The 18,172-nt window shown below is 45.5% G+C and overlaps 1 protein-coding gene across 1 annotated transcript; it reads right to left on the bottom strand.

Moving 5' to 3' along the window:
- Positions 1 to 16,313: 16,313 nt before the first annotated feature.
- Positions 16,314 to 17,918, bottom strand: LOC143986791 (olfactory receptor 1500-like). The gene has a single exon (XM_077485199.1). It carries the CDS (start codon positions 17,238 to 17,240, stop codon positions 16,314 to 16,316), a length of 927 nt encoding a protein of 308 aa, XP_077341325.1. The 5' UTR covers positions 17,241 to 17,918.
- Between the last annotated feature and the right edge of the window lie 254 nt (positions 17,919 to 18,172).

The raw sequence follows: 18,172 nt of genomic DNA on the forward strand, positions 1-18,172 counted from the left end.
TACCATTTGTATCCAGGGGAGGGCTGGCAGCCTTAGGCCTGGGGGGCAAGTCCAGTCAAGTGGCCCATAGAACCGGGGGTGGCAAAGTGGTGGATCGGGAAAACAGTCTCTAAGGTTTTTCATGATCACAAAGGTGGGGGGTGCAGGGAGGACAATGTGACCCTCCAGGGCCTGTGGGGGACTTGTACTACCATGGCCTCCAGGAACTAAACCGCAAGCAAGTCCCTGTATGAATCCCTCAGAGCTGAGGACCTGACCCCCCCCCCGCGCAACTAGACAAACTACAAGTCCCAGCATTAACCCCTGAGATCTAAGGATGTGTCCGCTAAGATCCCACGGGTTCATGTTGTGCCCTGTAGTCCTTCACTAGTTGGGGGAGGGGCAGGGCCCAGGGGTGTGTGACACATCCTGAGCTTTGAGGGCTTTATGCTGGGACCTTTAGTCCTTCACTTTTGGGGTGTTACATCCCAAAAAGTAAAGTACTACAAGTCCCAGCATGAACCCTGGCTGAGATTTAAGGATGTGATCTCCTCCTCTGCTGCTGGCTCATGCTCCCATGACACACGCATGTTCTAATTCATTCACTTCTCCCAACCTCACCTCAAGCAGCTTGGCCATAGGGTCTAATAGGCTTCAAAATAGGGTGGACTCGGAGCACAGAGCATTGTGCTCAGAGCCCACCCAGGCATGTTAGAAAAGCAAATTAATATTTGCTTTTCTAACACTGAACTGCCTCTCTGCCAATCAGGAAGAGCGGGTCTGATATCCGTCACCTGATTGGCTGAAAGGACAGGTGCTCCTATTGGATGTCTAGCAGGAGAAAAAGCATGGAGTAAGCATAGAGAACACAGGAGCCGCTGCCTGTCCCACAGCTCCCCGCCATCACTTGCTGCCTGACCTGCCACCCAGATGGGGTAAGTGTCGGTCAGACAGCGGGTGAGGTGGGGTGCTGGGTAAATGCAGATGGGGAGGTGTAACATTGGCTGCATTTGATGGGGCACAGTGAGGCTGCATTTGATGGGGCACAGCGAGGCTGCATTTAATAGCAGAGTGAGGCTATTTTTCAGTATTTTTTAGTTTGCACCCCCCCCCCCCCCCCAAAAAAATATATATATATATATATATATTTTGAGTACCAGCCACCAGACAGAGAGAGACATCGCTCCAAATTGGCCGCACAGAGAGACCACTCCTCAAGAAAATTGCTTGATTCCTTTATCAACATAGTAAAGCCTTTTACACACCACTATTTTTTTTTTCTCAATCCAGTGAGTTGAACAAAAAAAAAAAAAAACTGACAGCTCTGGTTGGAACTGCTGAGCATGAGCAAAAGTGACCTGAGCATTGATCACTTTTCAGTGGAGTGGCAGTGCCTGCTGCAAGTGGTGTGCTGCAGTTTATCCGCAGTGCTTATGTACACAGTTTTCCTTAGCCGCAGTCCCATAGGCTTATTTTAGGTTGTGCGTTTTTGCTGCATTTTTTTTTATAGCACACCAAAGATGCAGCCGTTTTTGTGCACTTTCAGAAAATGCAGCAAAAATGTGCAAACTAATAGAAGTCTATGGGACATGCAGGAAGACAGTGATATCACCAACACTGCAGCAGACCAGTATGAGCCCACATCATAGTACATAGGAGCAGATACTGCACAGGCTGCTGAAAGAAACCTTATCTGCAGAGAGAGGGGGGAGAAGAATTTGGGAGAGAGAGAGAAGGGAGAGGCTGGTCACAGCTCACTCACTTGGAAGGACCCAGCAGACAGAAGGCTCGGTTATCAGCTTCCAGAGCTTCCCATACAGATCACCGACAGATCTCAGTTTGAATGTTCCCGCCCGGCGCCCACACGTCCGATTCAAAGACGCAGCACACAGGCTGCCCAGAGTGTGGGCGGGCACAGCGAGAGAGGAGGCTGGAGGAGGCAGAGCGGATCCACCCTCTTCCATTTGGCTGTGCTCAGTCACTCTGAATGGACACAGACTGTCAGCTCAGAAGCAGGGAACAGCACTGTGACACGACAGATGTCCAATCACAGCGCTAAAGTTCCTGCATGCTTCTGGGCTGTTATCCAGCCCTGCCAGCCTCCCTCCGGAGTCACCTGAGCAGTAACACTCGGCCAACTGCACATGCTTAGTTCTTAGCTGGCAGCACATCGGCCTTTTTACTGGGATTTAGAGAGCAGCCTGGGGGGAAATTGCATCCCTGCCCCCCGGCCCAGCCCGCCCCTGTTTGTATCACTTGGCCATTCCTTTTGATTTGTAAGCTCTAATGAGCAAGGGCCCTCTGATTCCACTTGCATTGAATTGTACTGTAATTTTTTTCCCTTCATTTTTTAAAATGCAGTTGGCGTTGTATAAATCCTGTATAACATTTATGATAATAAAATAGCTAAAGAAAAAATACAGCTGAGGAAGCTGGGATGACCTCGTGTGTGTGTGTGTGTGTCTATGTGTGTGTGTGTTAGGGAGTGAGAACTGGATTGTAAAAGGGGGAATCAGGAGTGTCTTTATTAGACAGGGTTACGTTACGTGTCTTCGGTTTCAGTATATTGGAAAAGTCATCAGTTTGGCTAATTACTCTAATGCCGCATACACACGACCGCACTTTTCGACGGACTAGGTCAGACGGTCTTCCTGACTGACTTTCCGCGGAGGTCCAACGGACTTTCTGAATGAACGGACTTGGCCACACACGAGCGGAAGTCCGTTTGAAAGTTTGAACGTGATGAAGTAAGACGGGACTAAACAAGGAAGTTCAATAGCTGCCCTTGCGTCATATTTGGTCCGTCGGACTAGCACACAGACAAAAGTTTTTCCCGATTTTTTAGTCCGTTGGACAGATTTGAAACATGTTCTATTTCTAGGTCCGTCTGATTTTTTTTTATAAAAAATGGTCGGACTAGCCCACACATGATCGGATTGTCCGACGGACTGATCCCATCGGACCTAGTCTGCTGGAAAGTCGTGTGTATGCGGCATTAGAGGTATTTTTTGCTTTACTGGTTATCCTCAATCACTAACATTTCTAGATTATAGGGGCTGATTTTCACCACAATATAAGTCCAGGGTAGTTTAAAGATACTTCTGTAACCCAAAGATGCCATTTAATTCACATTTCACTCTTTAACTACTTGCCTACAGGGCACATTTACCCCCTTCCTGCCCAGGCCAATTTTCAGCTTTTAGTGCTATCACACTTTGAAAGACCATTGTGCGGTCATGCAATGCTGTACCCAAATACATTTTTTATATATTTTTTCCCACAAATAGAGCTTTCTTTTGGTGTTTAATCACTGCTGTTTTTTGTATTTTTGCTAAAAAAAACAAAAACAGACTGAAAATTTTGTAAATAAGTGATTTTTCTCCTTCACTAATATGCGTTGATGAGAATGTACTGATGGGAACTGATAGACTGTACTGATGGGTAATGATGAGGTGGCACTGATGAGGAGGCACTGATATGCAGCACTGATGAGCACTGATAGACATCACTGATAGGTGGCACTAATAAACGGCACTTCTGGGAAATGATAGGTTGCATGGATAGGCAGCACTGATGGGCAGCACTGATAAGCAGGCACTGATGGGCACTGAAAGGTAGCACTGACTTGCATCACTGATCGGCAGAGATTGGCATCACTGATAGGCACTGACTGGTATCACTGCTGGGCACTGTTGTAAATAAGTGATTTTTCTCCTTCACTAATATGCGTTGATGAGAATGTACTGATGGGAACTGATAGGCTGCACTGATGGGTAATGATAAGGTGGCACTGATGAGGAGGCACTGATATGCAGCACTGATGAGCACTGATAGACATCACTGATAGGTGGCACTAATAAACGGCACTTCTGGAAAATGATAGGTTGCATGGATAGGCAGCACTGATGGGAGGCACTGATAAGCAGGCACTGATGGGCACTGAAAGGTAGCACTGACTTGCATCACTGATGGGCAGAGATTGGCATCACTGATAGGCACTGACTGGCATCACTGCTGGGCACTGTTGGGGCTGTACTAAAAATCAGGGCACTGATGATCAGTGCAATGATTATCTATATGTCTCTCCTGTGAGGAGATGCCACTGATCGGTTCTCTCCACCTCATACTCTGTCAGTGTGAGGCGAGGAGAGACAATTACCGGCACTTCCTTGTTTACATGTGATCAGCTGTGATTGGACACAGCTGATCACGTGGGTAAAGAGCTACGTCATTGACTCTTTACTGAGTCATGTCCCAGGGATGCTGCATGCCCACAATCGCTGCACTGTGTGCCCCCATGGATACATGATCATGATGAGAAGTGTGACGTCTAAGAACGAGAGAGCATCCTGCCCACCGTCATTTGTCTATATGGCGAGCGGGAGGCAGTTAAAACACCTTAATTTTGCCTTTTCTATTGAACTTAATGCTTATCAATCATTTTGGCCCAATTGTATTTCACAAGTGCCTTCTGCTCTCTAAAGCCTTGCAGCAGACCAAAAGATAATACAATTTTTACCTCAATTATCATACACTGACAAGATGTTTATTGAACAGAAATACAGGTTTTCATGCACTTAAAAATTAGGTCAGTCACAACATGAACAATGAAACCAAATATTACCCAAAACATCACACAATGTTTAGATAATGAGGTAGAGTTGACACAAGGCTAATCCCATCATGTAGGAACCTCCAAGAGTTAGCCAAACGAACTGACAGAAATAGACAGAAACAATAGGTGACTCAATTAACTTAATTAATAATAGGAATTCACACCTAGACAATGATTTGATTAGTCAGGGACCCCAGGCTGTCCGGCAACAGTCTACAACAGTCTATAAGACAAAACCTATACAGTGTTCCAGCAGTCTGAAAAAGCGCAATTAATTTATCTTCATAGATTTCTTGAGGGATATGCTAATAAATAATTCTGTCCCAAGTGAAGGAGCCTCTCCAACCCAGTCTGCAGGATGGTTACCACATTCCCTCTAACCATTAACCTATATAAGATTAATATTACACCTTTCTATCCACTACAGAAGGGAAGCGTTATTGTCTTTATTCGGAGAAGTAATCCAAGCCTTGCTCACAGTATCCACAACATAGATGTCCATCATTAGAGAATGATATGCTCTCTCCATGGGACATAATCATTGGATAGGTGGCTTGCACCTAGTCTGCTCCAAAAGCCTTTGTCCTGGTTGGGTCTATCACATATCTCCCCCTTTCTAAGTCGACTTACCAGGTCCCAAACAGAGTGAAGAGTGAACCTACATAGTCAGTCCACATGATCTCCATTTTGGGCCACAAGGAATATTTGTCATTGATGTGTGACAAAAGTCGCGGAATCTTTGTCCGCTGGGTGGTTCAGCTGGATGGTTTTTACCATTACGGGGCTCAGTCTGCTGCTCCCTGAATCTCCAAATTTGTTTCAGATGATGGGCAAAGATTAGTAGCACTCTGCACTGATGCCAGCACTTCTGCTGGGGACCCCACATCATCCCCTCTGGCTTACTGTTGGGGATGGAGGCCAGCTTCCTCCATTTCCAAACTGTGGATCTGCTGCTTGGAGGGAGAATGACCAACTCCTCTCCCGGACTGTGGATCTGATGTTGGGGAGGGAGGAGGACCACCTCCTCCCCCTGTGCCCCCAAAAGTGCTGCAGGTGTGGGGCAGAGGTCTTGGAAACTCTGTCCAGTTTCCAACGCTTCAGCTGGGAGTTTGAGTTTCTCTGCATCGCCCTGTCACTAGGGAGAGAGGCTGTCCTCTCTGGCTCCCTGGAGTTCCGGAGGTGTTGCCGTTGCTGGACGGAGGTTGGTAGCACTCTGCCCTAATGCCGGCACTTCTGCTGGGTTTTCAGACAAGGGTTGGCAGACCTGGGCAGCACCCTGCCCTGTGGCCAGTGCTTCAGCTGGAGAAGTTTGTTGTAACCTCACAGATGCTGCTGGCATGAAACCCTATGTCCCTGTCAGTGGTCAGGAAGGCTGAAGCTGCTATTGGTGCTGGGCAGAGCTCAGTGATGTTCTTTTCTCATGCCAGGTCTTAATCTGAGAAGTAGAATGAAAAGTTGATGGCCTTGCACAAATCCTCCAGGGCCACGATTGTTGCAGGCAGAGTTCAGCATTGCTCTGCCTTGATGCCAGCTCCTCTGCTGGAGACTCACTGGGTTGTTCCTCCTCAGCAGAAAAGTCTACTAAATCCCTAGTCTCTGGAGCATTGGGGGCTGGGGATAGAAGTTCACTATCTCCTCTCCCAGATCCTTGAACTGTCGCTGGGGCAATAAGTCAGCTGCTCCATCTCCCGTACCCTTATCTGGCTGCTGGACAGATGCATACCTCCACCCAAGCTTGGCCTGTGCAGAAACAGGTTAGTTCAAGTGAGTCAACACTTGCTGCATACACCACAAGAGCTCTGCTTCCATAGCTAGAAGTGGGCAAAGCACACCGTCACTTTGCCCCATTGATGACACTTCAGCTGGGTCTCTGTACTATATAATATCCTCCAAATTTCACTCCAAATCGCCCCCAAAGTCAAGGTCCTTGGACAGCCTCTCATATAATAGCCCCAGGCCACCATAGCCAAAGCCTTGCATCGGGCTGTCATCCGCTGTCCACAGGCATACTTGGGCTACACACCAGCAGAGGGCTCTGTAGCTCTCATTCAGCCGCATCTCTGCCTAGACCAGCCTGCTTAACTTAACTGTGCACTCCTTGTGTGGATGTTCCCTTAATAACAGTACCCGTACTTCATAGTGTGACCAGAGTTCCCAGCGGACAGAGTCATACCATCCCAGCAGGACTTGCACTTACTGTGGTCCCCTGTGCTGTATCTGCATCTCTCGCAGCCTCCTACCGAATTCCTCTTACATGAGGGCTGGTATCCATACACCCTCTCCTCTTTTATCCAGACCTCAGATCCTGGTGGTGGTTTGGATGTCCCAGACTACAGGAAGCATCCAACTGCTTGACACCAAATGTGACAGATCCTTAGCACCGCCCTTGGCTGCTTCCGCCAAACAGTGCCTCCAGATCTCCAAACCCTTCCCCGCAGACTGAGAGCTAATACCAGCTTTTTTACCCCAAGTATCATATACAGACAAAATGTTGGCATAAGAACCAAATGAATGACTGTTTATTGAACAGAAATACAGGTTTTTATACACTTAAAAAGTAAGTAAATCACCACATAAACAATAAAACCAAATATTACCCAAAACTTCACACAATGTTTCCAACACGAGTCGACACAAGGCTAATGCCATTATGTAGAAACCTTCAAGAGTTAGCCAAATTAGCCAACAGACGGAAATAGGGATGGGCATTATGTCCGGGTCGAACATTGGCTGTTTGCCAAATAGCGAACAATTTGAGGTGTTCGTGGAAAATTTGAAAGCCACGGAACACCCTTTAAAAGTCTATGGGAGAAATCAAAAGTGCTAATCAATGTATCAATGCAAAAAAAAGTTTTAAAAACGACAGTTTTTTTGGGAGCAGTGATTTTAATAATGCTTAAAGTGAAACAATAAAAGTGTAATATTCCTTTAAATTTCATACCTGGGGGTGTCTATAGTATGCCTGCAAAGTGACACATGTTTCCCGTGTTTAGAACAGTCTGACAGCAAAATTACATTTCTAAAGAAAAAAAAGTAATTTAAAACTACTAGCGGCTATAATAAATTGTCCCGGCAATACACATAAAAGTTCATTGATAAAAACGGCATGGAATTCCCCCACAGGGGAACCCTGTGCTAAAATTGAAAAAAAAAATGGCATGGGGCCCCCCCAAAAATCCATACCAGACCCTTAACTGAGCACGCAACCTGGCAGGTCGCAGGAAAAGAGGGGGGACGAGAGAGACCCCCCTCCTGAGCCATACCAGGCCACATGCCCTCAACATTGGGAACCCCAAAGCACCTTATCCCCATGTTGATGGGGAGAAGGGCCTCATCCCCACAACCCTTGCCCCGTGGTTGTGGGGGTCTGCGGATGGGGGGTTTATCGCAATCTGGAAGCCCCCTTTAACAAGGGGACCCCCAAGGAAGTCCCTGTGCATCAGAGGGGGTGGGGTCACTGGGTGGCCCCACCCTCCCTTATATAAGAGCTGTCACCTGAACAGAGGTGTCACACAGTGGGAGACTACCATTGAGGTGGATTGTTTGGAGGAGGAAGCAGAGAAGAAGAAGCTGGAGGAAGATGCCGGATGAGAATTCCAGAGGAAGAAGCGAAGGTAGATAGAGGAAGAAGCAGGGGAAGAACAAGATTGAGGAAGAAGAACATCAAAGGAAGACCAGAAGAAGATGGAAGAAGAAATATGGAAAAAAAAGGGCGCTGGTGGTGAAGGTGGCAGTCTCCAATCTGGATTTATGTTCCTGCTCAGCCATAATTTCCCTCAAAGGAAAATGACTTTATATGTACTATATATTATTTATGATATTGTAAGTCTTGTTTATTATGTCAAAGGATTTGCTTTTCACTTTACATCTTTTATGAAAAGCGCTGCATTCTATGTTTTATAGTGATAATGATCACTATGACAAATATGGGAATCTTCCTAGTGGGGACCAAGACAGCAAAAAGAACCTCACAGAGGCTCAAACTCTTTTCCTTTACATAATTGAAAATGTTTGGCCACCCCTCACATTTATGTAAATATTTTAATATATCTTTTCATGTTTCAACACTGAAGAAATTACACTTTGCTACAATGAAAAGTAGTGAGATTACAGCTTGTATAACAGTGTAAATTTGCTGTCCCCTCAAAATAACTCAACACACAGCCATTAATGTCTAAACCGCTGGCTAGAAAAGTAAGTAGACCCCCCTAAGTGAAAATGTCCAAATTGAGCCCAATTAGCCATTTTCCCTCCCCGTTGTCATGTGACTCATTAGTGTTAAAAAGTCTCAGGTGTGAATGGGGAGCAGGTGTGTTAAATGTTGTGTTCTCGCTCTCACGCTATCATACTAGTCACTGGAAGTTCAACATGGCACCTCATGGCAAAGAACTCTCTGAGGATCTGAAAAAAAGAATTGTTGCTCTACAAAAAGATGGCCTGGGCTATAAGAAGATTGCCAAGACCCTGAAACTGAGCTGCAGCATGGTGGCCAAGACCATACAGCGGTTTAACATGACAGGTTCCACTCAGGACAGGCCTTGTCATGGTTGATCAATGAAGTTTAGTGCACATGCTCAGCATCATATCCAGAGGTTGTCTTTGGGAAATAGACATATGAGTGCTGGTAGCATTGCTGCAGAGATAGAAGGGGTGGGGGGTCAGCCTGTCAGTGCTCTGACCATAAGCCACACGCTGCATCAAATTGTTCTGCATGGCTGTTGTCCCAGAAGGAAACCTTTTCTAAAGATGATGCACAAACCCGCAAACAGTTTGCTGAAGACAAGCAGACTAAGGACATGGATTACTGGAACTATGTCCTGTGGTCTTGATGAGACCAAGATAAACTTATTTGGAGCATGTACTGTGACATACTGAAGCAGAACATGATCCCCTCTCTTCAGAGACTGGGCCACAGGGCAATATTTCAACCTGATACCGACCCCAAACACACCTCCAAGACGACCACTGCCTTGCTAAAGAAGCTGAGGTTAAAGGTGAGGGACTGGCCAAGCATGTCTCCAGAGCTAAACCCTATTGAGCTTCTGTGTGGCATCCTCAAATGGAAGGTGGAGGAGCGCAAGGTCTTTAACATCCACCAGCTCTATGATGTCATCATGGAGGAGTGGAAGAGGACTCCAGTGGTAACCTGTGAAGTTATGGTGATCTCCATGCCCAGGAGGGTTAAGGCAGTGCTGCAAAATAATGGTGACCACACAAAATATTGATACTTTGGGCCCAATTTGGACATTTTCACTTAGAGATGTACTCACTTTTGTTGCCAGCGGTTTAGACATTAATAGCTGTGTGTGTGTGTGTGTGTTGAGTTATTTTGAGGGGACAGCAAATTTACACTGTTATAAAAGCTGTACACTTACTAGTTTCCATTGTAGCAGAAGTGTAATGTCTTCAGTATCGTCACATGAAAAGATATAATAAAATATTTACAAAAATGTGAGGGGTGTACTACTACTTTATATATGTAAGATGCTGTATATAATTTATATATTCTACAGGACGCCAAGGTTGGGTCCTGGACGGGTGCTATATAGCACCAGTATTTGGGTTGTGGTCCCTTTGAGGGAGTCACGGTAGACTTCAGGGGGTCACCCAAAAGATGTGAAGAATTCTGGGAGTAGTCAATCAGGAGAGGACTGACTCACATTCCTTTCTATATTCATAAAGTTATTTGGGACCCGGAATTTGGGAGGCTCTGAAGTGATAATCGGGTGGGAAAGAGCCTCCCTCCTTGACCACAGGGATTCAGCAGGTGGTTAAAGGCCTCCAGGAAACAGCTCATAAAAGACAGGAAGTAGTGAAGAGGTAGTGGTAAGGGGGAGTAGGTGCTTACACCTGTCGTGATGAGCTGTGTACTTGTTTGGGAGCTGCTAAAGATTCAGCAAGGACTTTAAACTCTTGGGTGAAGACCCGGCTACAAAACTGTATGTGCTTTTTCTTTAATTTTGCTTTGTGCTGAAGATAAGCAGACTTTATTTTATGCTGAAGATAAGCAGACTTTGTTTTATATTTTTGACCTGTGTGCTGAAGGAAGCCTTATTTTTGATTTGCTTATAAATAAAAGCCTTTTGTTTCAAGTTTAAATGGTTTATGCACTTAATCCCGTGGAGCTATTATCCCCAAAGTTTACAACTGGTGTCTTGGATGCCGGGAGAAGAAGTGCATTTGCAGCCGCAAAAGCCGTTTAAAACTAAAAGAATTGACATTTAAAGAGGCAGTGTACGAATGGCATGTCGTGGTTGAAGTCATCTCAGGTAAAGACATGGAGGAGGTCATCAGGGCTTTGGCACAAGCCACCGTGACCCAGCAGCAAGCTTCAGCTGATGCAAACCGTTGCCATGAGGAAGCGATGGCTCAGCAGCAGAAGGCCCTGGCACAGGCTATAGCTGCGCAGCAAGAAAGCACACGGTTGCTAGCCACCCAGTTTACTGCTCAGCGGGAGTCCACTCAAGCACAAGTGGCTGCCTTGCAGGAGGCAGTACAGCGGCTAGCTCAGGGACGAGAACAAGCGATCATTGCCATTGGCAACCAAATGTCCATAAGGGCCAGCCATTTCTTACAAAAACTGACACCCAGCAATGACGTAGAGGCCTTTCTCACTACTTTTGGGAGGATAGCGGAGAGAGAGGGGTGGCCCCCATGACCAGTGGGCTGGCATTATCTCCCCTTTCCTCACTGGTGACCCGCAAAAGGCCTATTTTGACCTCCCAACTGAACACATCAGCGACTATGAGCATCTGAAGGCAGAGATCCTGGCCCACCTAGGAGTGACCACAACCGTCCGGGCTCAGAGGGTGCATCACTGACGGTAAAAACCTGACTGACCACCCAGGTCCCAAATGCATGAACTGATACACCTGGTTAAAAAATGGCTGCAGCCAGAAAAGCTGTCAGGCCCACAAATGGTGGAACGAGTGGTGATGGACTAGTACCTGCGGTCCCTGCCAGAGGACCTACAGCGCTGGGTAAGCCATGGAGACCCTGCAACCGCTGACCAGCTGGTTAAGTTGATTGAAAGGTACACCATGGTGGAGGGCCTGCCAGGCATCGGGAACCCACACCAAGGTAAACCAGACTGGCCACAGCACCTAGGAGAGAAGCCCTGCCAGATGTTGGAACCCGCAACCCTGCGCCATCTTCTGCAGAACCCCGAAGGTTGGTCCCTGTCCCAAGGATGGGAGGCCTACAATGTTGGCGATGTCAGTCCTGGGGGCATACCCGGGAACAATTCTTCAGGAGGAGCCTATGGATTGCCGGACTGGTCAGAGAAGCTCCTTCTATGTGCAAAGAGGGCCCTACTGGACTCCCGTAGCATGGTAACACTTGTACATGCCAGGGTGATTGGGAGACTTGGCCCCGTAAGTAAAACTCTACACGTAGTGAGCATCCATGGGGAGTATCCCTTGCTTCTGGTGACTGTTTCCTATGGCCGTACCTCAGTGACACAAGAGGTTGGGGTAGTAAGAAGTTTAATACATAATATTATAGTGGGGCGGGACTGTCCACTATTTCTCGAACTGTGGAACCAGGTACAGATGGGGCTACCAGGACAGCCAGGAGAACTGTGGTCACTGGGCCTGAAACCCCAACAACAAACCCCTCAGATACGGAGATACCTGTCCCTGATAATGATATTGCAGTGAATGTTAAGTTGAATGATAATGTTTCTGTTTCAGGTTTCAAAACCGAGTTGACCTCTGAGGGGAGGGGAAGTCTTCCCATTACAGGTTATACCGGGGGAGGATGATGAGGAGCTCTCTCCGTTGCAGTTCCCGGTTGAGGAGGGTGAAGGGGAAACATCCTCAAGGCCAGTGTACCCAGATCTGGATGTACCCAGGGGTACGTTTGGCACCGCCCAGTTGCAGGATCCTACCTTGGTCAATGTTCAAGAGCAGGTTTCTGTTGTTGATGGGGTCTCACAAATACCAGGGGCAGATCAGAGGTTTCCTCATGTTGCGTTGAAGGGGGACTTGGTTTATCGAGTGGCTGAAATCTGAGGGGAAACTGTAGAGCAGTTTCTGGTTCCCCAACTGTATAGGCGGATGCTACTTGATCTAGCCCACAATGACGCACTGGGAGGACACTTGGGGGCAGAGAAAACAGAGGCCAGGATAACCAACTGGTTTTGCTGGCCAGGGGTGAAGGCCGAGGTTAAAAGATATTGTGCATCTTGTCCCATTTGCCAGTTAACTGCCCCAGTGCCCCACTATAGAAGCCCTCTGGTACTCTTGCCAATTATTCAGGTTCCATTTAAGCGGATCGCTATGGATCTCATGGGACCCCTGGTAAAGTCAGCAAGGGGGCACCGATATATAATAGTCATCCTAGACTACGCAACCAAGTATCCAGAAGCAGTTCCTTTGAGGAAAACTTCCTCTAAGGCCATTGCCTGGGAATTATTTCAAATGTTTTCACGAACTGGATTCCCCAAAGAGATACTGACAGATACAGACACTATTTCAGATTAAACAGTTGCGGACGTCTGTCTATCACCCGCAGACCGATGGCCTAGTTGAGAGGTTTAATAAAATTCTAAAGTCCATGTTAAAAAGAGTGGTCCAGAAACATGGGAAGGATTGGGATATGTTACTTCCTGCCCTCTTCTTTGCCATCCAGGAGGTTCCACAAGCGTCCACGGGCTTCTCATCATTTGAGCGAGTGTATGGATGAAGGCCCCGGGGGTTGCTCGATCTAGTAAAGGAAACGTGGGAAAGTGAGTCCTAAAACCATGGTAGTGCATATCTCTCAAATGCGGGAGAGGGTGGCTAAGGTGATGCTGCTGGTGAGCCAATACAGAAGGTTGTATAACCGATCGGCTAAAATTAGACAGTTTCAAGTAGTAGACCGGGTGGCTGTCCTAATACCCACAGTGGAGAGCAAGTTCTTGGCCAAGTGGCAAGGTCCATTTGAGGTAATAGAAAAAGTGGGTGAGGTGAACTACAAGGTACACCAGCCAGGGAAAAGAAACCATACTAGATCTATCACGTAAATTTGTTGAAACCCTGGAGAGACATAGAACAGGTATCCGTGGTGGTAGCGGTACAGTCAGGGGACCATGCAGAGATCGACCTGGTGCAGGTTGCTGCTACCCTAACTAGGCCCCAAACCCAGCATGCAAAAGAGTTTATCCAAAGAAATAGGGGCATGTTTTCAGGGTTGCCTGGTCTCACCAATGTCATCGAGCATGACATTGTAACCGAGCCCAATGTAAAAATTTGGTTAAAGCCTTACCGTATCCCAGAAACTCATAGAGTGGCAGTGTCCGAAGAGGTCAAAAGAATTCTCGAGCTTGATGCATTGAAGAGTTGCATAGCGAGTGGTCAAGTCCAATTGTATTGGTACTTAAACCCAATGGCACTCTCTGCTTCTGCAACGACTTTAGAAAACGTAATGAAATCTCCAAGTTTGATGCTTATCCCATGCTACGGGTAGATGCGCTAATTGAGAGGTTGGGTGCTGCCAGGTATATCACCACGCTGGACCTCACAAAAAGGTACTGCCAGATTCCCCTGACCAAGGAAGCCAGGGAGAAAACAGCCTTCTCTACCCCGGAAGGCCACTCCCAATAGAAAAGAATGCCATTTGGTCTACACTCTGCCCCGCTACGTTCCAAAAGGTCATGGACACAATTTTGCGTCCACATCAATGGTACACTTCTGTTTATCTAGATGACATAGTCATCTTCAGTACTGATTGGGAGTCCCATATTCCCCAAGTTCAGGCAGTCATAGACTCCTTGAGAAGAGCAGGATTCACCATCAATCCGGAGAAATGTGCAATTGGGCTGGAGGAAGCCAAGTACCTAGGGTACATTGTGGGTAGAGGGCTGGTGAAGCCCCAAATGAGTAAGCTAAAAGCCATACGGGACTGGCCCCGTTCCCTAACCAAGAAGCAGGTCAGAGCATTTTTGGGCATAGTTGATTACTAACGGAAGTTTGTCCCCAGCTTTGCCACCATTTTTACATCGTTGACTGACCTGACCAAAGGCAGAAAGTCAGTGATGGTAAAGTGGAATGACGATGTTGAAAAAGCTTTTCAGAAGCTTAAGTCAGCATTGTGCTAGGATCTGGTGCTCGTAGCTCCGGATTTTGTAGTACAGACAGATGCTTCAAGTGAAGGGTTAGGAGCAGTCCTGTCTCAAATGATCAATGGGGAAGAGCACCCCTTCATTTTTCTAAGTAGGAAGCTGACGGCAGCGGAGAAAAACTACACGGTGTTGGAGCGGGAGTGTCTTGCCATCAAGTGGGCTTTGGACTCTTTACAGTATTTACTCCTAGGTAGAAGGTTTCGCCAGGTATCCGACCACGCCCCACTGACCTGGATGAGGCAAAATAAGCACACCAACGCTAGGGTGACAAGGTGGTTCCTTTCTCTCCAGGAGTAGAATTTTGTGGCAGAGCACAGATCCGGGAGACAACATCAGAACGCCGATGCCCTCTCCCGCTTCCATTGTATTATGTTGAGTGGTGCCTCCAACACCTCCTCGTTGAGGCAGAGGGGGAGATATGTACAGGACGCCAAGGTTGGGTCCTGGATAGGTGCTATATAGCACCAGTATTTGGGTTGTGGTCCCTTTAAGGGAGTCACGGTAGACTTCAGGGGGTCACCCAGGAGGAGTGAGGAATAGTCAATCAGGAGAGGACTGACTCGCAGTTCTCTCTATATTAATAGAGAGTTATTTTGGACCTGGAATTTGGGAGGCTCTGAAGTGATATTCGGATGGGAAAGAGCCTCCCTCCCTGACCACAGGGATTCAGTACACAGGTGGTTAAATGCCTCCAGGAAACAGCTCATAAAAGACAGGAAGTAAGTGAAGAGGTGGTGGTGAGGAGGAGTAGGTGTCGTAATGAGCTGTGTACCTGTTTGGGAGCTGCTAAAGATTCAGCAAGGACTTTAAACTCTGGGGTGAAGACCCGGCTATAAAATGTGCTTTTTCTTTAATTTTGCTTTGTGCTGAAGATAAGCAGACTTTATTTTATGCTGAAGATAAGCATACTTTGTTTTATATTTTTGACCTGTGTGCTGAAGGAGGCCTTATTTTTGATTTGCTTATAAATAAAAGCCTTTTGTTTCAAGTTTAAAGTTGTTTTTTAATTTTTTTTATTTTAGTGTATGTTTGTTTTCTTAGATCTGCTTGGGGAGATAGATTGGGCAGGGTTGGGGTATTGGAAAGATAATGCAGCTAGTGTAGGGTCCTGCTGCTCCAAAGTGTTTATCTTATTATGGTGACAGTTCCTTACTGTTAAATCTTGAAAGCACTGATTACTTGGAATACACTTTTCATTTTCATATAATAAGTTGTAAGAGTGTTATAATAAAGGGTTCGATGGGACAGCCAGTGGGAGGGCCCTAGGGAATGTTGGTGGTCAGGCCTAGGGGGGGGCAACATTTCTGATGGCTGCCCTGATTGCATTACTTATAGATGCTTAACCTCTTCATGAACAGATAAGGTCAGAAACCCAAATACGCAATTGTAGCAGTTTCATGTGTTGGATAATTCTATGACTAATCTGCCTACCTAAATATTGCATCTGCATGCTGGTCATGTTTGTTTAGCTGCATTTATTAAAGTTATGGAAAAAACAAACTCAATACCGTAATTATTTTTGAGCAATTTTTAAAATGTTGGTCTCTTCAAAATTTCAGTTTCGGGTCTGATGAAACAAAAACTTTCAAACGGTTTATCTATAGTAGGCTTGTCACCTTAGCACAACTTACACCATCCCAAATGTCCAAGAGCCTTTTGAACATCTTTATTTCTTAGACTGTAGATTAAAGGGTTTACCATTGGTGTAAAAATTGTATAGAACATTGACCCCATCTTGTCTGTCACTTCAGTATCTGAATACCTTGGTCTCATGTACATGAATATGGCTGTTCCATAGAAGATGGTCACCACAATAAGATGGGATATGCATGTGGAAAAGGCTTTGTATCGTCTAGAAGGGAGTTTCACTATGACTAAGGAAATGTTTATGTATGAAAAGAGGATGAGGCACAGGGGAATTAAAAGCAATATGGACCCACCAACCAAAGTTACAATGTTGTCCACAAAGATGTCCCCACAAGATAGCTGATGTAGGGATGGAGCTTCACAAAAGAAGTGATTGATAGTGATATGTCCACAGAACTTTAAATTACATACAAAATATATATCAAAGGTGGCTATACTACCACCAGCCATCCAAGACAAGCCAACCATCCTGGTACAGGAGACTCTATTCATAATAGAATTGTAACGCAGGGGATTACAGATAGCCACATATCGGTCATAGGCCATGAAACCCAATAGTATGCATTCTGTCTCACCCATGAAAAGGTAAAAGTAAACTTGAAGAATGCATCCAGTATACGAAATAGTTTTTGTTGAAAAAACAATATTTAGTAGCATCTTGGGCACAATGATTGATGTGTAACAGATGTCCAAGAAGGACAAATTAATAAGAAAGAAATACATAGGGTTGTGTAAATGGTTGTCTGTTCTGACAGCCACAATAAGGAGTATATTCCCTGCCAGCGTGGTCATGTAGACAAGTAAGAATAACTGAAACAGCCAAAGTTGTAAATTGGGATTGTCTGTAAGTCCAAGAAGAATAAATTCTATTACTGTACTTTGGTTCTTAGCTATCATGATCACACTCTTCTAATAATATAAAAAGTTATGGGTGGTTCTGCGTAGATGGCTATATGGAATTGGTGTTAAGAACTGCTGCCCCTACAGATACAGCCACCTAGGTAGAGTATGGAATATAAGGGTTGAAAGGCAGGTGTGTCGCTGTTCTTGGATCCTGGGTTTTAGTGCTCCAAAATCACTCTCTGACCAGTGACTTATGTACCTAAACAAACTTATGCACATTAATTATAATTATAAAGTGACTGGTGCTAAAACATAATTCATATACATATTGTGCAAACAATCAATAGATGTGCTCAATCCTAACATGGAAAGTCCAATTCGTCAGGTCCTGTTCAATCAAGTGTATCCTTTGTGCCAAAATAAAGTTGGTATATACAGTCCTTATGCAACATATCATTTTTCAAAGTGACAGGTGCTCTTTAATCAAGTGTTCTTGTGTTGGTGCTTCTTATCAGTGCCCCAAGAGGAAATTCACTCACCAGAAATACTCACCCCTCAAAGAGATATTGCGCAATCACAGTATATGCCATTGTGTGCCAGTATCCAGATCCACGTCTGGGTTTGCTCTTAGTATGAATTCATCCGTGTCTACCACCTGGTAACCTTGTTATGATGGTCTTTGTTTGATATTTTCTTGTTCTGAGATGACAACACTTTGTTCCTTTCTCCCAATTCCTCTCCTGCTAATAGTTTAATAATTTTATATCAATACTTACCCAACTGTAAACTAACTAGATTTAAAAATGGAAATGGTTGTGATGCTGCTTATCTTATATAAACAATATTTAATAATCATTACACAAAACATTGGCTACATACAATATATTGAAACTAACATTTCACAAAAGCATATACAAATCATGTTTCTTTGCAAGTTGTGGCTGCCTTAATTTTGTATTCAATATTATTTTATTTTTTTAAATAGT

The sequence above is a fragment of the Lithobates pipiens genome, unplaced genomic scaffold (genome assembly GCF_037356315.1).
Source record: "Lithobates pipiens isolate NorthernLeopardFrog02 unplaced genomic scaffold, aLitPip1_a1.2 Scaffold_18, whole genome shotgun sequence".
NCBI classification, from domain to species: domain Eukaryota; kingdom Metazoa; phylum Chordata; class Amphibia; order Anura; family Ranidae; genus Lithobates; species Lithobates pipiens.

Excerpts from the sequence above, each read along its gene's own strand:
- LOC143986791 (XM_077485199.1), bottom strand. The coding sequence starts at position 17,240 with ATGATAGCTAAGAACCAAAGTACAGTAATAGAATTTATTCTTCTTGGA.